Here is a 25,064-nt window from a genome sequence, read left to right as displayed (position 1 = left end):
AAGCAACAGAGGGGTCCTTTATCGCCACTCTTGTTTGCACTCGCTATGGAGCCATTAGCAGAGGAGTTGCGCACCCAGCTAGATGATGGCGTGTCTCTGGGAGATGCCCCACATCAAGTGTCCATGTACGCTGATGACCTCCTTATATATCTCAGAGACATCACCCGAGCCACCCCCCGCTTGGCGCAACTATTGGAAGAGTTTGCTGTATATTCGGGGTTAAAAGTAAACGTGGACAAGTCCTGCTTCTATGCATTTCAAAAGGGACTCCAAGACCCTGACTTCGCTATGAGTGGCAAGAAGGTACGCTGGGCGGCGAATACGTTCTGATACTTAGGCATCCAAATCTATCACCACGCGACTGATCTGGTGGATGGGAATCTGGGCCGGGCAATGACTTCCCTCAAGTCGCAGATGCGGTTTTGGAGTATGCTTCCATTGTTTGTAGCAGGCAGGGTGGCCCTTACCAAAATTGTGGTACTCCCGAGACTCTTATACTTTTTTACGAATATGCCGACCTATCTCCCAGCCTGTTTCTTCACTCCCTTAGAAAGACAGATTTGCGACTTCATTGAGGAAACGCCAGACAGAGGATAGCACAGAAAAAGTTGTATCTACCAGTGGACCAGGGAGGGATGGCAGCCCCTTGTCTCGAACATTATTATCTCGCCTGTCAACTTCAATGGATAGCACGCTGATTATCAAACTGACATTGTGTAGATACAGCAACCACGTGGCCGCCCTCCACCCTGCAACACATCATGATCCTTTATCACCCGGATGCACGCTCGCGACCGCCAGAACCCTTGTTGCTAGCCGTGGCCTACAAGTGCTTCCGTAGATGCCTGTATCTCACGCGCACGGTGACCCCCTATGCGCCTGAGATCCCCCTAGAAGGAACACCTGATAGACACGAGGTTCTCTCTATACAAATAATTCAAAGGTGGCATGATAGCAATATCCAAATGAGGAGATATGATTACAGAGCCACAAACTTACCTCACCATGCAATATTTGCACGTCATGGGGTCAGGCAGACACCTATAACCAAAGAGGGGGGTCACTGTTACGTTGGTGTGGGTGCTGTAAAGTTACGCTCACACGAAGAGAGAGTAATAGGAGAGAGTGGAAAGTTTGAGAAAGATAGAACTGTAGTTTTCACAGCCCGCGCCCGCTCCACTTATACTGGGGGCCAGTATACTCCTAGCACTTACACTCTCTCACTACACTGTTTCACTAATTATCACTGGTCCTGATGAAGCGCATGGGATTGTTATGACCATTTGAGCGTGAAACATGTTGACCTGACCATTTATAGTTACCCAGGGTACATCATTACCCATAGTCGTAACTCACAACCTCTTGGTTTTTTAATATGACAAGGGTGCCTACACTATTAAAGACTTACCTTTTTGGTATCCCTTAGCCATTTTTATCTCACCACCCACATACACCTTCATTGTGCACTTAGGACTCTCTCCACATACCTGCATTCACCTCACAGCTGTTCTCTTAAAAAGATCTCCGCTAAAGTGACCCTTCAGGAGACCCATAGGGCATTGCAGCACCGGCCCGACGAGGAGCAACTGCCCAATGATGAAGCATGACATCCTTCGGGGTGTGTGAGGGCAACAAGAGACAAGAAGTGACTCCCCCCCATGGAGAGGGTCCTGGACCTAGTTCTATCTTTCTCAAACTTTCCAGTCTCTCCTTTTACGCTCTCTTCGATGTGAGCGTGACTTTACAACACCCACACCGACAAAACAGTGACCCCCCCCCTCTTTGGTTATAGCATTCGACCTTGGAGCTTGGGCACTAGACCTTAAAAAGCTCCTGGTCCCCCTTCTCCTCCTTTTGATATAGTCAGGCAGACAACTGACACGCTGGTTTGCAGCCCCGCTGAGGACCCACACGGCGATTAGCCTAGATCCACTGCGACATAAATGGGGACAAGACTTGGGGCACCAGTTTACAGACACGGAATGGGCTCGAATACTTGAAAGTCCGACACGTATACCTCGCAATGTACACTTCCGGCAAATACATCTCTATATCATCCACAGGGCATATCTCACCCCTGCAAAAATTAATCAATATTTGAATCGCGCTGATGCAGAGTGCCCGAGATGTGCTGAACAGGGAGCTGATTTAATACACATGCTCTGGAGCTGTGGCCAGGTGGGTCCCTACTGGTGTGACGTGGCGGCACAGTTGCGTGCTTGTACTGATCAAAGGCTATCCTGTGACTGTCCGACCTACCTGTTACACAAATTTCACAGAACTCCCACCACAAAAGTTACCTCGAGATTCTTAGACTTGGGGCTGATAGTAGCCAAAAGACTAATTACTAAGAAATGGAAAGCATTCGACCCCCCCAATATCATGGCCTTGCAGAATTCAATGCTTGCATGGGCTAAAGCAGAGAGCTTAGCCATTAGATGCGAAGAAAGATTGCGCACAATTCCCATTGCGACATGCTGGGACACTCTCTACACTGCGTTACAGTTCGGTCTGGACACGGAGGGTGGAGATTCTCCTGATCTTCAACCAGTGGGAAACTGATGCTGTTAAGAGTTTGGGCAAAGGGCACACCTTGTTACTTTTAACTAATCAACCACAACCTGCTTATACAAGAGTGTTCACACAAGATCTAGCTGGGGAAAAGACACTGGCAGCCATCGGCGTTGCGAAACAAACACACAAATTTCAATAGGGCGTTAAGGACTGAGTGACAGTTACATACCTTTTTGTATATTCCGTTTGAAAGTTGATGCAATCTATGTTTTGCCTTTTCTTTTATTCCACCGATACCACCTAACAGAATGCGCACATTGTTGACATTATCCTAGCTGTATGTTATCACATGTACAGGCAATCCATAATGGATAATACAAACCTGATGCGACTCATTGGTCCACTAGAACCATATATCCAGAGTAGTTGTCCGACCTTTCTTTTACAGGTTCCTTTTTATATTAATTGATGGACACACATTGGGACTGTTTTTCAAGGACTTGCTCCTCTTGATATCTCCTGTCTATCAGTAACTAATGGGTCCCGAGCGCTGATACTCCAAATACGGCAAACTATTACATCGATGCCATACCCATGCTACATGTATTTATGTTCACTACCGCTTGCATGTCAGTATTTTCTGTATCGAAATTATAAAACAATAAAAAATAGATTTGCACAAAAAAAAAGATTACAATACTGTGTAGCCACATATTTAACCCCTCATTGAATGCCCCTTTGATGTATCTGCAATTCATAAAAGGTTTTCCCAAGAAAACCCCTATGCCATTTTTATAACTTTGTTAGGGTAACCAGGAAAAAATGTCAAGGGAATAATTGGTTCAGAAAGCATAAATAACCCAAAACAAACTCATCCCCAGCATTTTTTGGTTGGAGGAAAAATAATAACGTTAATGCCATGAGATGTAACCTGACTTTATGGACTATGGATCTCCGGATCCAAAACAAGTCTATGCTTGATTTGGAAATTGATCAATGGGAAAGCATGAAAATATATGTGAGATCTTGTACATTTCCACCAACTGGTCACATCCTTGCTCATACCAAAGCCGTTCTTTCACAAAACGGCAATCGCAGACATATCAGTGCAGATCATTAGAAATGGCAGGGGTGAAACTCTGGAAAAATCTTTCGAAAGACCAAAGACTAGATTAAAAATTTAAGTATACAAAAGTATTTAAAAAATCAGCTTGTTACAATATAAATAACAACATGATTTCAGTAGCTAGTATGATGACTTGAGCTATCCTTCTGAGTCTACCTTATCTTTTTTTAATGAGTTTATTTCGGTCGGTTGAAGAATACATAAATCCATATTTTTTTTTAAATGATTTTATTGGCATTTGGTTCATGTACAATTCCATTACTTTCATATCAAGACATTTACATACCCATATGGTTTATACTATTGTTCTCGTCCTCTTTTCTGCTTTGTTAGCAGTTCGTAAAAATACATAAATCCACATCACGCATATTAGCACTATACATCGTCTATACAAAAACATCCACACGTCAACGTGTTCAAGTAGTTCTATTACAGCTGTTTGGGTCTTGCTTGTAACTAGCTACTGCTTGGCAATTTGTCTTGGTGCCTCCTCAGTGATCATAGTCCTCAATATTTACATTCTGCCTCGCCTGGTCTCTACAACCCCAACCTCCACGACATTGCCTTAAAAGGAGCATTCCTTGTAAATCCCATTTTCGTATTGTGTTGTGCATTCAGTCATCAGTTTGTATGGATCGGAGGTATTGTACAAATGGGTCCCAAAAGTCCCTAGGTCAGGAGGCCTGCAGCAGTTCCTCTGCATATGTTTCCAGTCTCTCCTTGCAGTATGTTATATCTGTAATCCAGTCTTTGCATTGTGGTGTATGTTTGCTTCCCCATCGTAGGGCTATACGTCTTCTGGACAGCAGTAATGCCACAGCTAGGAGTCTATGTCTGCAAGCCAGTCGGATCTCGTACACCCCCAGCAGGCACACCAATGGTGCATTGGGTATCTGTTCCGACAGCATGAGAGTGAGAGTGCTTGTCACTTCTTGCCAGTATGGTCTAAGCCGGGGACAAGCCCACGCCATGTGCAGGAAGTCTGCTCCCGAGGCATTGCATCTGTGGCATCTAACGTCTATTCTTAAACCATATTTGTGCAGTTGTATCGGTGTATAATATACTTGATGTAGAAATTTGAAATGTATAACGGATAAGTTGCAAATTGATGTAAGTATTTGCATCTGTGCGCAGCTATACCCCGAGTCGTCCTTGGCAAAGGGGTTGCCAAGTGCTTTTTCCCACCACTGCAGGGGTTTGTCTTGGGCTCGGAACTGTTCACCCTGAGCTGCGTTATAGAGGAGTGTGACTAACCGTTGGCGTGTTGGTGACGTTAGTAGGATCTGAAGCCCATTATGTGAAGGTGGCTCATCATGGAATGTGGGGTATAGTTCCTTCACCGCCATACGCAGTCGCAAATACGCAAATAACTTTAAGGGTGTGCGATGCGCACTAAGGGAGGGATCAGTCTGTGATATGAATTGGCCATGTGGGAATACGTTGCCCATAGTGCGCAGCCCTATCTTCCCCAGCAAGTTTGTCAAGCTTTTCTCTTGCATCACTGTTATTAGTGGGTGGTGGGCCATGGGCAGTGCTGGTGCATATATTGGGAGTTTCTGCGCCCCCTTCGCCAGCATGTGCCACGCTTTCGATGTGCAGCTGACTGGGTGTATTTCAGCATTCGGGGTGTTCTGTCTCGGTTCCAATATAAGTGATCAGAGGGTTCGGTTTTACGCTCTCGTGTTCCACTGCTATATGCGGTATGTGGCCATGTGGATGTAACCAGCAGTGAGTGCTGTGCCTGCGCACAGTGATAATATAATTGCAAATCCGGTGCTCCAAAGCCCCCCTGAGTGTATGGTCTGGTCAATTCTGTCCACCCCACTCTCGCCTGCCTTCCCACCCACGTTAGCCTAAGCATGGCGGGGGCGTAGTTTAGTAAATATAGATTGTGTAACCCGTACCGGAACGTTCATAAATAAATAGCGGAACCTTGGTAGCACTACCATCTTCTGTATAGCTATCCTATTAGCTAGTGATAGAGGCAAGTTGATCCATCTATCTATCTGGTCCTCTAACTTCGATATAGCTCTACCGTAGTTTTCTTGGATCACCGAGTCCGGATCTCGGTGTATCCAGATGCCCATTGCAGTGGGTAATCTAGCGCTGGCTGTATTGTGGCTGGGGTGAGTGGCATCACCACGGATTTATCCCAGTTTATGCTGAGTCCTGAATAGTTTTCAAATCGAATATACTCTCTGATAAGCTTGTTTAAGTTAACATCTGACCCCGTGTGTGGAGAACCACGTTGTCAGCATATAGTGATATGCTGACTGGTCGGAGCTGGAATTGTAAGGCAGTGTCCGCATGCCTTTGCTGTATCTTGCATGCTAGTGGGTCTAGCACTAGCATGAATAACAGTGGTGAGAGCGGGCATCCCTGCCTCGTCCTTCGACATATATTAATCGGATCAGCTGAATTCCCATGTATTCTTAATGGTGCGCATGGCTCCGTATATAATAGTGCTATCTAGCGCAAGAACGGTTCGGGAAAACTCATTCTACCTAGCACAGTGAACATAAATGGCCATTCCACTGAGTCAAAAGCTTTCGCTGCGTCCAGTAGGGCCGCAGCTGCTGGCAATTCTGGGTCCAGGTGGTTAAACATTGCGAATATGGTTCTCAAATTTTGCGTTGTGGACCCTGTTGGAATAAAGCCAGCTTGATCTGGCAAGACCAGGTTGTGCATCAGGGTTTGGATCCGTAGTGCAATGATTTTTGCTAAGATTTTGTCATCTATATTTATTAACGATAATGGGCAATAAGACTTGCATTTTAAAGGGTCTTTATCAGTTTGGGGAGAGTAATCAGCAGAACCTCGCATAGTGACGCCAGCAGCAGGCCTTCCTCATAGGCCTCTTCATACATCGCAGCCAGGTGAGGGATTAATAGGTCTTTATATTCTTTATATTCTTCTCCTGGTAATCCATCCGTGCCAGGGGCCTTATTGTTTGGGAGTAGATTGATTGCCTCTCTAATCTCATCCTCTGTGATATGATGGCAGAAATATTCTCTTTGCTCATCAGAGAGCCATGCAAGGGCAATGTCATCTAAATATTGGTTTATCTCAGATGGGGGCGTGTCCGCCTGTGCAGAGCATAAACGTGTGTAGTAGTCCGAGAAGCAACCAAGAATGAATGGGGTGTCATATTTGGGCCTACCTTGCGCATCTATTATTTGGGTTATGTGGTAAGCTGCGTGTGTGGGGCGTATCCTGCTGGAGAACGCACGTCCCGGTCGACCTCCCTCCTCATAATTGCGCGCCGTGTACCTACGCGTGACATATTTCACCTAGTTGTCTGCAAACTCATAATAGGTGTCGAGTTTTAATCTGATTTGCCCCAATATCTTGGGGTTTAGGGTGGACATATATTCTGATTCTAGTTTCTTAATGTCTTTTTCAGCCATGGACAACTGTTGTTGGATATCTTTCAATATCCCTGCATGTTTGCCTATACAGTCTCGAATCGTCACTTTGAAAGCTTTCCATAACGTTTTGGTACTCTTTACTGATCCTACATTTTATTCAAAGTAGTCCACAATGGCTCGTTGTAGCTCATCCTAAATATTTTCCCATTCATAACACCGGAGCTTCAAAAGACAGTGGTAGTCGCATTGTTTCTATCTAAACTGGACTATTGTAATGCTCTTTTTGTGGGAATTGACAAAGCCAAGGAGACGAAATTGCAATCACTTCAAAATGCAGCGGCTAGATTACTTATGAACCTTCCTAAGGGCCATCCCACTTCAGAAGCCATTAGAGCATTACATTGGCTCCCCGTTCATCAAAGAGCTAATTTTAAGGCTCTGTGTCTGGTGCACAAGGCCCTTTATGGTGGCATTTCTGAGGAGGTGCGGAAACTTTTCACCAGATATCTTCCTGCTAGAACCCTCAGATACTCTACGAAGGGCTTTGTCTGTGTTCTAAAAATACGTAAGGTAAGGTGGGGGGGCCGCACACTGTCTTTCCGCGCGGCAAAACTTTGGAACCAGATGCCATCTACTCTACGATGCCAACCGAACCGGATGAGGTTCAGGAGGGAACTAAAAACCTGGTTATTTGCCAAAAATTAAAACCCATTCAGGGTCCAGTAGTCACTTATCACAGTTCAGCGCCAAGACGCCACGGCATTCGTTGCGCTATATAAATAATAAATCAAATCAAATCAAATCTTGTGAGTTGTGGATATGCAAGTACCCTCCCTTTGACCTTGGTGTCGTAAGTGCCATATGTCGGACATTGCGTAGTCTACCATGCCCTCCCTGAGCACCTTTGCGGCCTGCTTTCCATACCTGTCATTGCACATAGACCTGTCCAGGGAAGGGTCTATGCACGTGTTGAAATCTCCTCCCCAGATAATTGCTGTCGGCGTTAGTGTGCGCAGTTTAGCCCATATTTGTGCAAAAAAGGAAGGATCGTCCGTGTTTGGACCATACGTCATGACAATAGTCAGTCAGTCAGTCAATTATCTTTATTCGATTATTAAAAATCATAAAAGAACGAGCAAAAATACATGTCACCATTTCATCAGATCACAAAATTTTACAAACAAACATAGTAAAAGACACTAAATTTTACAATAAGACATACATAAATATTTAAAAAGATAAAAAGAAGGGTTTAATAAAACACAACTCATTCAAATAAATGAGATAAGAGGAAATTCATTTTTCAGAGATAAAGTGCCTATACCTTGTGCGATGCTTATTTAAACGTGCTCCTGCAACTAGAAAACTGGCGACAGAAAAAGCTACTTTCATGTTAGGAAGATGTTGCAAAAACAGCAGGGCTGGTTTTACCTGAATAAATCCCTGAGTACGTAAAATAGGGAACAAATATCTTTTTCTGATCTCGATATAATGACCGCAAAACATAATGAAATGCATCGTATCCTGTGTTGAGAAATGATCGCAGTCACATGGTTCAGCATCATCAGGTCTAGTCCAGGTTCTGAAATTGCCCAGTATAAAATGAATTAAATCAAAACGAAATCTCGTTAGGAGAAAGCGATGGTAAGGATTTGTTACCAAAAAGAGGTATGATTCCATTCCTGGAACAGAGGTAAGCATACAGTGTTTCCTTACCATGGGTTTTTTTAGCTCTATTGCTTCCCTCTCCAGGGCATATAGATTTGTCAAAATATTTTTGACTAATTTTAGATCTTCATAGATTATTCCGTCTGGAGATGAGAAGAGCTCCGGGCGGCCTGCTAAAATAAGCTGAGTTTTCACATATCTTACCCATGGGATGTTAAGGGCTCTATCCAGGGCTAAACAATCTTTTAAAATAATATGATTTAGAGTAAGCTCCTGGTTGAGCCAAGTTTTCAGCCAACCAATCACTGGGGCTAGTTTTAGTGTGTCAGATATATAGCCCAAACCAAGCTCTGTGTGCAATGCAAAGGTGTCGGAGTTGATTGGGGAACAGAAAGCAGAGATCTCAAAAATTTGTTTTCTACGTTCTGTATTTTGGCAGAATTAGTGTATCCCCAGATGACAGAGCCATACTGGGCAACTGACAAACATTTTGCTTTATAAACTTTGATGATGCTTTCCATAGGACGGGCGCCCAGTTTTTTGGCAAAGCCTAGCAGCCCTGCGGCCGCTCTAGCAACAGCGCTGCTTTTGACCAAGAGCTGGGGGCCCCAAGTGCCCTTTTCATCGAAAGTCACACCTAGGTATGGAAAAGAAGGGACTCTCTTAACCTCCTTCCCCGCACAATAAAATGTTAGCGACTTTCTTTTCCTACCTGCTGGTCCAGCAATCATTACATGTGATTTTTCTGTATTAATTTTCATGTCCAGTGATGACATAAAAACTCCAAAAGATAAAAGAAGTTTTTTCAACGCAACTCCAGAGCGTGCTAAAAGAACAGCATCATCCGCGTACAGGAGGACAGGTATTTTTGTCTCACCTGCACGCGGGATGTCACTATGGGATGTTGACATTACTGCCTCAAGGTTATTAATATATAAGGTGAAGAGGAGGGGGGCGAGTATGCACCCTTGCCTCACCCCCCTCTCTGACCTAAAATGACAAGTACATCTTCCTTCCCTAGTGGCTCTAACTGAAATAGTCAGAGCTGTTCCCCCGAAATTACCCTGTACTATGACATACAGTCCATGGTCATGCTTCATTGAGCTGATTAATGTGAATGGTGATCCGCGCTTAACAAGTAGCAGCACCCCCCCCTAGCATATGTGGAGTATGAGGATGCCATGCGGTAGGATGCCCATCGCGCGCCTATTCTGCCCTCTGTGGTGTCAGTGAGGTGTGTCTCCTGTATACAGGCTACGTCAACTTTATGACTGTCCAAATAAGCAAGAACTTTACGAATTTTCTGTGGGTTCTTTAGGCCTCTTACATTCCATGTCAGGGTTCTCAAGTGTTGTGATCTGTTACCTATTCTGTGTTGGGTAGTTGACTTGTCGTTGTCGTGTGGGTGCATTTCTCATGGTGTAGATGGTATCTGTATTGCCGTCCCCGACCTTATTTTCTGAATTTCCGCCCTTCCCTTGCCCCTCCCACTTCACCATCCAATTACAGCGAAGAACAATCCCGAAAGATCTGTAACGTTACCGCCTCCCACCCACCCAATCCCTTAAAGAAACATTAACTTGTTGTGGTGCACACAGGTTGGTGGGAGCTGTCAGCCGAATACCCCAGCAACATTGTCACACAGGGGGTCAATTGTCTACTCATGTTATGTTATGTTATGTTAAGTTGATTTATTATGCGCACAGCTACTCCAGCCAAGGAGCGTCCCGGCGCAAAGACAAGGAGGAACACAACACAGCAAAACAAAGACGCCCAAGATAGACAGCTAAAACAAAAAAGTCTAACTGTCGGATTTCAACTGGGAGGGTGTTCCAAATTAGAGCAGCTTTCACGCTGAAGGAACGACCCCCCATCTGACAGAGTCTAAATCTGGGGACCACAACAAGGGCCTGGCCCTGAGATCGGAGGCTACGAGTGGGAACATAGAAGGAGATAAGATTGGACAAGATTTCAGGGCCAATACCTCTTAGTATCTTAAAAGCCAAGCAGAGGACCTTGAAAAGAATACGCTTCCTTACAGGGAGCCAATGCAAGGAACGAAGGACATTCGCCACCGGGCAAAATCTGGGCAGGCCGACAATGGCTCTAGCCGCAGCATTTTGAACCCGCTGTAGGCGAGTTAACTCAGCCTGATTCGCCCCAACCAGAAGAGAGCTAGCGTAGTCCAGGCGAGAGATGATAGTAGCCTGGACTACAAGCTGTCTGGTAGGGGCATCAAAGTATTTGAGGACTGGTCTAAGACCTCTTAATAGGCCAAAACAACAGGCTGCCGTTTTTTTAGTATGTCCTGTGAAAGTAAGGCCAGCGTCCAACCAGACCCCCAGATTTTTCACCTCCGACACAGGGATCGGAGTGGGGCCCAGCTCAGAAGGCCACCACTGATCACCCCAAAGCTCCACTCCCTTCCCAACAACCATCACCTCTGTTTTTGTGGCATTAAGCTGGAGACAGTTTTCTGTCAACCAGCAAGCCACCGCCTTCAGTCCGGACTGAAACCTAGGGGCGTCTAGCTGGACATCTCCGCTAAGAGTAACCGCCAGCTGAGTGTCATCGGCATATGAGACCAAAGTAAGGCCCCACTGCCTCGCGACATCAGCCAGCGGTCTCACGTAAAGATTGAACAACGTGGGACTCAGCGAAGACCCTTGCGGAACACCCTTGGCCAGAGGCTGAAAACTGGACGAGAAGGGAGGAATGGCCACACAGAAGGAACGATTGTCCAGGAAGGAGCGGAACCACTGCAACGCCAGACCCCGGACACCAATCTCCTCTAGCCGATGCAGGAGGATGCCATGAGATACAGTGTCGAAGGTGGCGCTAAGATCTAACAATATCAGCGCCGCCGTCTGACCCGCATCCAACCTAGCACGCAGATGTTCCACCATTGCGAGGAGAGCGGTCTCCGTGCTGTGACCAGCACGGAAACCGTTCTGTGTGGAATCAAGGGCATTGGTCCGGGCTAGATGTTCCGACAGGGCCAGATTGACATGGGCCTCTGTCAACTTTGCCGGCCACGGTAGCAGCGAGATGGGGCGAAAACTTTCAGGCTTAGACGGGTCTAGGGAGGATTTTTTAATAATCGGAGACACTACCGCCTGCTTCCATTTAGTTGGAACTACCCCCGACTCCAGGGAGAGGTTGACAAGGGAGCGCACCGCAGGGCGCCCCAGAAAGGTCTGGTCTCGAAAGAGAGCAGGCTTTACCGGATCAGATGGAGATCCTGATTTAACTTGCAAAGCAAGTTTGTCAAACCCATCAGAGGTGAGGGGGGGAAATGAGGGCAGGGTGAACTGACGTAATGTCTCGATGGAACTTTCCAGCGGAGCCCCAATACTAGGGAAGGTCCGATAGATGGCTTGGACCTTTCCCAGAAAATAAGAGGCTAGGGCTTCACAATGGGAGACCGAGCTCTCGGCTAAAGGGATAGTCCGTTTGGCCATAAGATCTTTAACTGCTTTGAAGATGGCCTTCGACGGGTTGGTGCTGTTCCGAAATTCTTCAGCATAGAAGGCCGCGCGAGCCCGACATATGGCCCGGTGATAGAGCTTAACCGAAGCAGCATATGCGGCTTTTAAGTCAGCCCCATAGGTCTTCCGCCATGCCCTCTCCGCCCGTCTACAGGCCCCCTTCAAAGCGCGTAAGGCCCCGCCATACCAGGGACTAGACTCACGGGGGTTGATTTTAATTGATACAATAGGTATCAGAGCGTCCAGCGCCCTAGTAAGCCAAGAGCAAAAGAGATCGTACCCTTCATCCACATTGTCCGATGTGCCCAAGGGTTCCACCAACAGAAAATGGTGAAAGTCTTCCAGCCTGAGTTTGTTCCAAGATCTCCTAAGTACCCGTCTGGCTGAAGAAATGGGAAAGGTCACTGATACGGGACACTGAATAGACACCAGAAAATGGTCAGACCATTCTACTGGTGTAACTGCATTAACTTTGGCCTCAGTCAAGTTGGTAAAGAAAGGGTCCAAAGTATGTCCCCCGATATGCGTAGGCTGTGAGACCAGCTGGAATAGTTGAAAAGCCTCTAGATCCAAAGAGATGGCACGAGCTGTCAAACTGGACAGTGTGTCGAAGTGCAGATTTAAATCGCCCAGTATAGAAAAATTGGCGCAGTCAGTGGTCAGAGTGCCGACAGTATCCACAAAAGCATTTCTAAACGACACATCACTGGCGGACGATATACCACCATCCCAGACAGTGTAAACTCAGGGTTGACAGAAACTTTGAACGAGGCACTTTCACAGCCAGCGATCTTAATGCTATTCCACACACAGGGAAAACAAGACCTAACTATCAGCGCTATTCCCCCTCCTCTAGAAGCTCTATTCAAGGTGTACATCGAATAGCCAGAGGGGCATGCCAGATTGAGAATGGCAGTATCAGCTTCCTGAAGCCATGTTTCAGTTATAGCCATAATGTCCGGAGCTTCATCCTCAATGAGATCATACAGATTTTGTTGATGTTTCAGGATCGACCTCACATTCAAGTTCATAATCCGCAAAGCGGGAGAAGACACCCTGCTACGTTGGACAACCGAGTGAAATTTCCGAAGAAGCGGCTTTGGGGGGCCAAGTATCAGGCCGTTACATGGGCAATGGTATGGGCCACGGAGAGGATGAATAGGCGGGTGCGCACAGCAGCGACTCACCTGATTGATAGACATCAAACTTTCCCTGGTGTATGTCAGCATGGCAGCAGACACGATGTTCAGCTCTCACGCACCCGAGCCAGAGTCCGCCACGACCCGCACGGCCTTAGCGCGGACGGGCGCAGACGGGCAGGACTCTGGCACGACTCCGGCCACGCGAGGACACGCCCGCTGCGCGATCCCGCTGCGCTAGGGGAGGAGCATTAAATGCACGTTCCCCCGCTGGCGCATGCGCAGTAAGCGCTGTCAGCCCGATCCTCACACCCCAACCCAAGATGTCTGCCACCCCGGAACCAGCCCGCCAAACGGCGGTGAGGGGCACGAATTACAGTGCAAGTGAGGGGGAAATGAAGCGCAAGTCCGAAAACCTAAAAGAAAAAATAAACAGGTGAAATTTTAAAATTTGCGCGCCAGCGCCGTAACGCTCCTGCTGCAAACGCTCCTTGTCAGGGGGAGGGAAGGCGGGGACTCGCCTTAAATGCACGTTCCCCCGCTGGCGCATGCGCAGTAAGCGCTGTCAGCCCGATCCTCACACCCCAACCCAAGATGTCTGCCACCCCGGAACCAGCCCGCCAAACGGCGGTGAGGGGCACGAATTACAGTGCAAGTGAGGGGGAAATGAAGCGCAAGTCCGAAAACCTAAAAGAAAAAATAAACAGGTGAAATTTTAAAATTTGCGCGGCAGCGCCGTAACGCTCCTGCTGCAAACGCTCCTTGTCAGGGGGAGGGAAGGCGGGGACTCGCCTTAAATGCACGTTCCCCCACTGGCGCATGCGCAGTAAGCGCTGTCAGCCCGATCCTCACATCCCAACCCAAGATGTCTGCCACCCCAGAACCAGCCCGCCAAACGGCGGTGAGGGGCACGAATTACAGTGCAAGTGAGGGGGAAATGAAGCGCAAGTCCGAAAACCTAAAAGAAAAAATAAACAGGTGAAATTTTAAAATTTGCGCGGCAGCGCCGTAACGCTCCTGCTGCAAACGCTCCTTGTCATAAAACTCATCACACACAACTAAACCTGCAAACATCAAGAGAGCAATGTGGGCAACAGGCTGCAGCGCAGGCCCCAATATTGCCTGGACACTTGTAGTGTGCAAATGTCTACCCAGCACAGTTCGTGTTGCTTCATCCTTACAACCATAAAGTCACAGTTACTACTTATCTGTGTTCATTTGTAGCTTTATCTGGTGTGCTCGCAGGTCTCCATCACAGCACTTGCGAGTAGTTCAAGGAGAGCAGTTGTATTAGTCAATGTCAGATGTGCAGGCCTGTTCTTCTGGGCCTCCTCTTGGCGATTTCCTTTGCGTGCTCTGAGAGCCCTTTTGTTGCAGGTACTTAAGCACTCAATTTGGATCGTTATAAACTGTAGTCTTTCTTCCATCAGTCACTCGCAGTTTAGCTGGGTAGATCATTGTATATGGGATATGTTGCTCGCGTAGTTTCTTTTTTACTATCAGGAATTTCTTTCTCGCCTCTTGGACTTGCGTTGTGAAGACCGGGTAGAAAAATATGTCCATCCCTTTGTGCTTCAAGCTACCCAGTTCTCGAGCCTTACGTAGTGCTGCATCGCGGTCTCTGTAGTTCAATAATTTGGCTATGATCGGCCGCGGTCTGGCGCCCGGTGGTGGCGGTGGAGCTAGAGATTTGTACGCTCGCTCAATGATGAAGAAGTCTTAGAGGGTTTCTTTGCCCATATGTGTTATCAGCAAGTCTTCGACATAGCGTTTCATGGGTCCCGTGTTTGTTGTCTCTGCAATGGCCATAAAGCGCAGGTTATTTCAGCGAGAACGCGCCTCCAGATCTTGAGACTTCACCATTAGTGCTGACAGGGTTTTGTCCATGTTGACTTGTTTGGTGTCCATAAGTTGCTGTGCATCCTAGGCGTCTGAAATACGGCGTTCCTCCATGTCTATTCGTTCCGTGTGTCTGTCCAACTGCTCGGACATGCGGTCTACTCGGTACGTGAGAGAGTCTATCTCACCATCAATATTTGTTAGGGGGCCTGTATTGTCGTGAACATGGAATGTATGTCACCAGTGGTGTCAGCACCCGCAGCCGTCATGGCTGACTGCGTAGCATGCCGGTCTTCCGAGCTGCTCTCGGTCATCTTTTTGGACTGCTCGAAATGTAGCTTAGATTGGGTTCAGTCTGTTTTTCCCATTTCTCAGCGTTGAGAGTTGATGGGACCTTCCACTCAGGTCTGCCGCAGGCAAGGTGTGGTCTACTGGGTTTTGAGAGATATGGGCGGATTTGGCTAATAGATAGCATTGCAGGCTGCCTAGCTCTCTGCAGTTTTCAGGTTCGAGTATTTACCCAGTGGATTTGCGGTAGTGATCCGTGGCTCCGTCGATGGACTGCGGCTGAGCCTATGAGTGGAAGACGGCACTCTTCCGCACACCGATTGCCGGGTACTTCGGTCGTCCCAGTGTCAGCACTATTTTGCGGTTAGCACAGCGTGGGTGCAGGGTGACTTCCGCAAGGTGTGTGTAGCGTTGCCGTGTCTGCCTTACCCCGCAACCGGAGACGGTTCATGTAATATCTGCAGCAATCCCAGATTACTCCCACTGCTGTTAGTCCTGCGGGGCTGTTTCACCCGAGTGTTGATTCTTCCCTGCTCTGTATGTGTGGCGCAGTCTGTGCTTCGGCGAATGTGGCCTAGCTGTCTGATGGCGTTTAAGGAGGCAAGGAGCCTTCTCCAGGCGGCGTGTGTTTTATGCACTGTCTCGCCACTGTGTTACGCCAAGCAGGCCAGGAGCCACCACAGTGTTGTGTACCTCCGCCCTCAACTGTTTCCCCATGTGCACGGTGTAGCGTGTCGTATGCCCTCCCACGCATTTGTTAGCTTGCTTTTTGTCTTTTATGGGAGGCAGCCCTTTATTTTCAAATTATTCTGACCTCGGGATGTGAAGTGGTGTCTGCGGCCTCGCAGCGCGCCCCGGCCCCGCCACCAGTCCCTTCACCACCTCCGCGGGCCGTGCACAGTGCCGCTCTCATTGTCTTTCTCCAGGGTCTCCGGGTCCAGGCGGTCATCATCCTTGACCCCGGCTGGGTATGTTCGCCGCGGGTCACCCGCGGGGAGCAGCAGCAACGTCAGGGGCTTTACCAACCCCTAGGCGGTGGGTCTGATGTGATCAGGATAGCTTCGCCTCTGCGGCCTCACATTCGTAGTTTCCCAGCCGGTCATGGCACGGGCAGACTGGCTCACTCTTGTGCGCATTCTTCGGGCCTCACCCCGGCGGAGCTGTCACAGGCGTACTTTCTTTATTTATGGGTGACTCTGGGTGACAAAAGCTGGCTCTCTGGGACGCTGGGAGCCTCCGGTGCCTTACTCTCAGATGTTCAGTTCATTTGCAGGCTACTGGTGCAGGATAAATGTAGGATTTTGCAAGCGACCGAAGGAGCTCGCTCAGAAAGCGGCCATCTTCAGGCGTGGCTAGCTCCGCCCCCGAATCTACCTTATCTTTACAATGCATATTACTTTGTTTGCTTTCTACTTTTTGAAATTGAATTTCAGTTTTGTTGATTTTTTTTTATTAATACTGAATTTCACTCTGTTTTTCCTTATGCTATTGCTGCAATCTTATTTATTTCAACACCTAGAAAGTGGTCCTTGGCATTTGTTTGTGCATCTCAAAAAGTAATGCAATACAACCCTTCTTGGCTACAAATGGTAATGCCATGTTAGGGGACATTTTAAAGGACTTTAGTACTTGGAATAAGAACTATGTTGCTCACCTATAACTAAAGTTCTCCAGTATTGATATCTTTCATAGATTCACATGCTTTGAATATTCCCTGTTGAGGCTTTGTGAGCTATTTACTTATCAACAGCTTAACAGCTTTAAAGATGATATAAAAACAGCATTTGAAAAAATTCTCCAGCCTGTACTTGGCCTGAATTGGAGGAGTGAAGGTGGTGAAAAAGCTACTCCCAGAGCATAGAGAATGGCCTTGGAGTGGGGAGGTCTTTTCTTTCCCTGGAAGGAAGGCATGGTGGGATGGGCACAGGAACCTAATTAACTTGAAAGGAGCCTGACCTGTCATAAGAAAATGTTAGGTGACACTTGCATGGCCCAAGCATCTGTCTCAATAGTTAGGCTAGCACCAAACCCACTGGGAGGACAGCTACCCCCAGAAATGTCTTTAAGTGACCACACAGAAGGTGACCGATCATTACCCTGGTTACACCTCTGAGTGGGCACACAGGCTCTGCACAAGGAGAGAAGGATTTGCTCTTCTTGGGGCACTAGGAAATTGTGTGCAATAGGGCAAGCAGGGAACTTCTGAAAATGTGGGTCGGACTTCCCCCGGAACCTTTTACCCTATTGGTTAGAGAGTGTAATTAATAAAAATGGAGTCAATTCAAAAAATCAGTATTCTCGTGTCTAGGAAATCACTGGATATCATTTTCCATAAACTTATATGGAGTACTGATTTACTACTTGCAGTTCTCAAATAAAGGTGGTTTGTAAAGTTGAGATAGCATTCTGTTGGTGTCCCAATCCATGAACATATTCTCCACATCTGTAGTCATCCTCGCTCCCAAGATCATGCACCCTAGGTTGCAAGGCCCAATGCAAGTGCTGTGTGATTCAGTAAAGATCCTCTGGCAGCAACCAAGTCATTGGCACATTGGTCTCCGGACTTAAGGGTTCCATTTATGTAGAGTTGACCAAGACAAAGCATATCACTCCCTTCTCAGGGATTCTTTTCCCGTCCCTATCCATCATGCCTGGTGGGAATTCAGGATTCTCCAATACTGGAGTCATATGGTACCTATCAGGTCCAAACGGCCTTGTGCCAGTATCGCAGGATTACTTTAGTGGCCACCATCAAAGTGCCCATAGAGCGGCTATTAGGGGTGGAGAGGATATCCATTGAAATTGAAATTGATGGAGAGGGAGGCAGGACCACTCCTGCTCCATAAGGCACCAGGGTTTATAGGCATCCCGGGAACACCATCCTATGGCCAGAGTGAGCTGGGCCACCCTTACCTACTCTTCGAAACCAGGGACTACCATCCCTCCTTTAACAGGGCTCCTTACTAAAAGATTTCGCAATGTGAGGATTTGTTGTCACAAATAAAATCCCAAATGTTTGTTTGTAATGATTTCAAGTCCTCTGGGAGAACCTCACTGGCAGGCATTGAAAAAGATAGAGCAGGTGTGGTAGAAGGTTTATCTTGATATAGTTGATTTTACCCATCCATGACATTTCCAGCCTGCACCATTGGTAGAGGTCTTTAAACGGTGGGGAGGTCAGTCACTTTGATTTATTTCACTGGTGAATTGCAGGGGGGGGGGACAGGGGAGGAGTGGGTTGACAGTCACTCGCAGATAACTGATGCCTGTTGAAGCAATTTGAAGCCTATATCTGGAAGCAACAGCTTTGCTATTCTGATTGTTGCATACTCCCATTGCTTTGAATGTATGGTGATTGACCCTGAAACTGTCTGTCTGTTGAAACAGTACAGTATCTCCAGCAATGGCGGGAGTGAAGGGTTGGGATTGGTTAAGAAACAGAGAATGTCATCTGGGAAGAGTGCCATCTTCACCTTCCCATCCCTTGTCTTTAATCCAGTGATAACCGGATTTTGCATAGACATGTCTGACCAACTGTTCCAATGTCAGATTGAATATTGTGGGTGAGAAGAGCAAACCTATTGGGTCCGAGAGGCATGATGTTATTCAGAGTCCTGTGGACAGCCTTACATAGTTCGCCAGAATAAAGGACTTCATTTGGGGGCCTTAGGTTGTTCTATCTAGCGTTTTTGTTAGGAAGTCTCTGTCTATGTGGTCAAATGCCTTCTCCGCATAAAGCGTGAGAAGGAGGACTTGAGTGTTTGTCACCCTGTCTACTACGTTGATAGCCAGTCAGATATTGCTCCCTGTGTGGTGTTCTCTAATGAATCAGACTGGTATGGAGATATCAAACTAGGCCACACCCCCTTCAGCCTGGCAACTAGGGTCTTAGTGTAGATCTTCAAGTTGCTGTTAAAGAGGACTTTCGGGAAAACTCCTGAGAGTCTTTTCCTGGCTTTATTATCAACGTAAGGAGGGACTCCATCACAGTTATATCAGAGTTATAGATCTTAGCCAGGTAGGGTGAAAGAAACACAGAAAAAGCCTTACAGAGGGAATTAGGATATCCAACAGGACCTGGAGCTTTATTATTGGGGAGCCCCTGTATGTCTTTGTCAACCCTGCTACTGTTATTGGTTGGTCTATTTCTTCAGAGTGTCTTGTCTATCATGATGAAGTAGACCAAAGCAAGATATTTGTCTTGTAAGTGCTCACAACATGGTGCTCTTCCATAGAGGGCAGGGTAATAGGGGGTGAAAGTTGCCAATATTTCCTGTTCAGTCGTGTGTAGATGCCCCTCCTAGACTACTATCGAGGCTATGTGGGTCTTTGACCTGTTTATGCATATCTTATGGACTAAGAGCCTATAAGCTTTGTGACCTTTCACATAGTACAGTTGTTTCATTTCCAGGAGTTTGTGGACAGCATCATTGGTCAATACCATTTCCATCTCTCCTCTGGCCCTGCTTAAGGCTCTTTGAGTTTCCCAGCCACAAGTATGCTTAAATTATTTTTCTAATTTGGTTATTTCAGTCTCAAGTTGTAGTATTCTAGGTCTAACCAAGTGGAGGACGATCCTAGTAGAACTAATAGGTGTGCCTCTAATCACTAGCTGCCTTACCAGCATCCCATGGTTTTGCCCATGAGATTCTCTCGGTCTCATTCTCTTTGAAGTAGTTCTCAACTACTTCCTTTATATTCTCTTTAAGAACACTATTTCCATCATCTTCCAGACTCTACTGGGGAAGCTTCCGGAGGGGACAGCAGCAGTGTAGCTGTCACCAGGGCATGTTTGGATAGGACTCTTGTGCCAATATCAGATGAGCCCAACCAAGGGTATACAGTTCAAACCGTGAGTGTGATCTGTGGATGTTGGAATGAAATGCATAATCCTTCTCACCTGTGTGCGGTGTTCACCAAACATCAACCAATTTTAAATCCTCCTGGCCCTGAGTCTAGATATTGGGGGTGCAAGAAGCAAATATTCTGACAAACTACATTTTTCAAACTTTTCTTCATGAAGTCATTCTCAGTCTGATAACTAATCCAGTGAGATAAATACCATCATCTGTTCCTTCTTATATTGCTTGGGGGATTCCCCTTAAACCACCTCCCTTTTTTACTTACTGCTTCACACCTTAATTCACTTAATTGGTTTCCGGTGCTCGGCACCAGCACCTAAATGTCAAAACCATACTTAGAACAGTCTACTACATGGTGGTGCTGCTCATCAAATTTAGAAATAAGCAGAACAGTAGTAGTTTAGGACTACAATATACATTAATATTGCTAATACCTGCCTCTCCAGCCATTCCTTTAGCTTTGGGGACCTGGAATAATCTGAACTGTCACATTTACATGCAAGAGAGATGGTTAGTAGTTGTTTTGGCAGCAATGACAAGGGCGATGGGTGGTGCAAGCTGCAGTGGCCTCCTGGTCAGAGCCCTGGCACTTAATATGTTACAAATTAAGCACTGAAGACATCTTCTTTCATTTTTGCAGATGTTCTGTTTGTTACAGATGGCTAGGGAGACATATTTCCCACCATCTTCAACTGTCTCTTCATCTTCACTAGCTGACCTCTGCTATTTTTGTCAGCATACTCTGACACAGTCTCCATCTTTCCTCATCTACTTTCATTTTATATCACCTAACTGTTTTTTTAAATGGCCATACGTATTAACTTTCACTTGTACATTGGTTTATTTCTGGATTCTATTCGACGGCACATGGCTATGCGCCGCTATTTGACTTTTCAGTTGTTTTTAACATACCGCACGACCTGTTTTCACGGCACCGAGCCGTCTTAAGCATTTTAACCTCATCACTATGACTTTTTTTCACAGCGGAAACACCAACGCTCACGTTTCACTTTATGGTCCGCGTTGACCTTGCTCTGGCACAACTTTGTCAATATTTAGACGCGCTTTTTGTTTGATCCTCTAGAGGTGATTCTATTCAGCACACGAAACACTGTGACACTAGGTGACGGTCTATTCTTTTTCGTGTTTGGTGCCCTCTGACCATTTCTCTGCTCTACACATATTTTAGATACTTTCCCCTGACGAAGAGCTTTTCAAGCCCAAAATGCATCGGGAGACATGTATTAAATGTATGAGCATCTAATGCATTTTGGATGAAATACATTCGATATGAAGTGATAATATCAACATAAGAATAAACAGCTTTACTAGCTACAACTTGTTATGGATCTTCTTCTCTACAGCAAAGAGTTTTTAATCCCACTGTGGAAGGTCCCACGCTGTGCTCAGGAGGACGTCACCTTACCAGATGACGCTGCCTTTGCTTGATTAATTACATCACTGACCAGAGAGTGATACACCGGAAGCACACGACAGCCTCTCATTTACAGATCACCACAGTGGTGCATGTTGCATGTTCCAATTCTATTGATCTCTGTAACTTAGTTCAACTCCTCTTTTGGTCTGCCCTTTGGGAAAGCATAATGATTTAGCAAGATTATTGTTTCCTAAAAAAAAAAATACTTTACAATATAGATACATACATTGGGTCTTTTAGTCTTATGTCTGTATTTTCAGGTCTAATAAACTGTCAGTCAAACTTTAATTCTGACTATCACTCCACACAGCAAGGGACAGTGGGTCAGCCCACTTAAAACACTGGCTCTCCATTGTGCGAGACATGGCATTTGTGCTTATTCACAAAGTGGCCAAACAGGTAGAAATGTTTGCACTGCAGAATAAGCCTCATGGAACAATGTTTCATTTTATTTAATACATTATTATATTTACTAATATTAGCATTGTTAGGTTTATTACTACTGAGTTCCCAGCAGCTACTTGAACACTATTATCAACAGGCTTGCTTGTCTTAATGTGTATGAAATCCAGAGCATAATTATTATTTTACCAATCTAAAATGGCTGTCAGCCATCTTAGAATGGTAAAACAATATTAAAGCATAGGAAAAAAAAAATCCAAGAAGGCCACTCATGTGTGTGCACGAAGCTTGGGTGGCAATCTTATTACTGTTTATGTTATACTTTATGATAACAAAAATTCAAAATAAGTGCCCATGCATTCTTGCACACACACCCTTGAAAGGTTTTGCCCATTAGGTATATAAAATCATTCAAAGATGGCCGTCTGTGAATGCACATGCAAGTGCATACCCCGGTGGCCATCATGCAATGCTTTTTTGCTGTAAAGTATGGCAAATCAAATAGCTCTCTAAATCCATATTCAAGACCATATGTATTAGGTCTGCCAATGCTTATTTAAATAAAACAATTTTCAATGCATTTTACACTTTTTTAAACCTAACATGTCCCATATGAACGTAAGGTCACAGCAGAAACAGACTACTATGGCAGTTTACTCTGTTACAATTTAATTAGGTAAGTACTTATTAAGCTAGTTTCTTTCTTTTGGTAAACTAATTTACCTTTTTAACACTGATTTATTTAATGAATGTGAAAAGTTTGCAACCTTTAAAAATAAATGCTGGATTACGCACTTCTGATTCTATAATGCACTTGTGTTTTTTTATCTTACATCATCCAATTATTTTTCATCAGCGTGGCAAATGACCACGTCTGGCTTTTGTCGGCATGGTTTTATTAGCTTTTCCACCAATTTTTGATCATTCATAATGTATACCCAAGCATCGAAGAAAAGTCCTGTAGTATTTTATCACATCCTTTTTTGGGGAAGAATGAACTTTACTCACCTGAGAATTGTCAGATGTATGCTGCTTTTGAGCAAGGTGGCTCTCAGATTTACCCCCACGCCGATCTACGCTTCCCCTAGGACCTTTCGAGATAACAGACTGAGGGCCAGTCTTCGGTTCGGACATCTGATTTCCTTCTGCTGTGTGTTTTGCTACTGCTTCAATGCTGAGGGATCCGGCTTGAACTGGCTGACCAGTAACAGTTTCTTGGGTTTGAGATGCTGCAAAGAAGGCACATTTTAGAACAAAATAGTTCTGAAACATCACTTTGTTATTGCCCAGCCATTGGCATTAATATCATTTGAGAGTTCTTCCATAAAAACGTGAGGAGCAGAATTTAGGAACTTTGGTTATCATTTTAGTCTTTAGCTAATCACACCACTTACCAATCCCTAAGAATCTAAAAGTATCTGTAATTACTGAAGCGGGACAAACTACTTTGTTGCAGTACTTCAATGTTACCCTGACTATGGTGATATAATTTTAAGTAGAAGATGCATTTGAGTGATTTTGTTGATCCTCAAGATGAAAGATGTTACTAAACTTTATCTGACGTTCTCCAGTACTAGTTTTTGTTATAGATTCACATGCTTGAATGAACACCGTTGTCGAGCTGGGAGTCCCACAGACAAAGTGTGCAGTACAATATTAAACATACACAGAAAGGCTTTAACATACACATAACAACAGCCTATTAACCTAGTTATAAAAGATCCAAAACTCAGCCAATCAAAGTAAAGGACAGTCTTCATCTCTCCCTACCGAGACCACCACAGTTAAATTTCATAGCACAAGCATTAAAGTTTTATACATTTTTTATTACAGGTGTGCCTGAGTTGGGGAGGGGTTCTTCACATATAAATCTATGAAAGATACCAATACTGAAGAACTTCAGTTACAGTAAGTAATGTTTTTTTCTCCATTACTGGATCTTAAATTGATTGACATGCTTGAATCAGACCAACAAGCAGTAATTGCAAATCGAGCATCATTCAACTGTTGAAAAGTCACGAAGGCTATACAAGCGTACCTTGTTGAAACAGATGCAGTAGAAGTAGGATCTCACTAGGACAGAAAATGGCCCAGGCACCAAAATGAAAGTGGCCGCCATTAGTGAATTAGATAGCTTAAAAGTGATCCATGTTTGCAAATTGAGCTGTTTTGATCTTGTAAAGACACACTGTATAAGTGTTTTGCAAGGTAACAGAGTCAACGTAGATTTGAGCTTGATGCAGGCAATATTTGTTTTACTATCAGGGAAATCAACAGGAAAAAAACAGTCCAGCAGACTATAAAATTGGCCGAGACCCAGACAAGAAATGGCACACACACTGAGCTGTCAGACCAGCCCCTCGGGCACTGCCCAATTGCCCTGTATTCTGAACAAGGAACAAGGGAACCCTACTCACATAGAGCCCGGGTATTAATTATTAAAAGGAAACAATGGCTCATGTGGATTAATAACCAAATATAATATACATAGCCCAATGGCAATAACAAAAAAGGGTTAAACGTGACGTCAGAGAGAAAAGTTGACCATACACATTAGAAACTTGGTAAAAAACATTGTTCTTTATATTTACAATGAAAAAGTTTTTGTTGGAAACAATTTCACAATATACATTCCAAACAAACTGACAGTTTTAATAAACAATTCTAAAAAGTGTCCCAGTAAAAAAAGTGAATAAACCTAAACTAAACAGGTGACATTAAAGTGCAACATAAAAGGTTTCAATTATTCATTATATAGGCGATCATAGAATCTAATCTCGCGTAGGAATAGTGTCACCGTGCTGGGAGTGAAACAAAATAACTCACAAAGTACTCCAGAGTTTCGATGAACTCTCTCATCGAAACTCTCGAGACCAGCGATATCCAGTACGCGGCTCACTGACTGTGGCTATATCCTTCAGCTTTCCTGCCA

At 45.4% G+C, this 25,064-nt stretch overlaps 1 protein-coding gene across 1 annotated transcript in view; it reads right to left on the bottom strand.

The window, feature by feature from the left end:
* The window catches only part of HYDIN (HYDIN axonemal central pair apparatus protein), a 2,467,744-nt gene that overhangs the window by 1,141,537 nt on the left and 1,301,143 nt on the right, over window positions 1-25,064 (bottom strand). Inside the window, exon 41 of the mRNA XM_085640020.1 lies at window positions 23,141-23,361. Coding sequence (XP_085496146.1) covers window positions 23,141-23,361 — 221 coding nt within the window. The remainder of the gene's footprint in view (window positions 1-23,140; window positions 23,362-25,064) is intronic.

The sequence above is a fragment of the Triturus cristatus genome, chromosome 12, assembly GCF_964204655.1.
Source record: "Triturus cristatus chromosome 12, aTriCri1.1, whole genome shotgun sequence".
NCBI lineage: Eukaryota > Metazoa > Chordata > Amphibia > Caudata > Salamandridae > Triturus > Triturus cristatus.
This window is presented reverse-complemented; position numbering and strand designations above follow the sequence as displayed.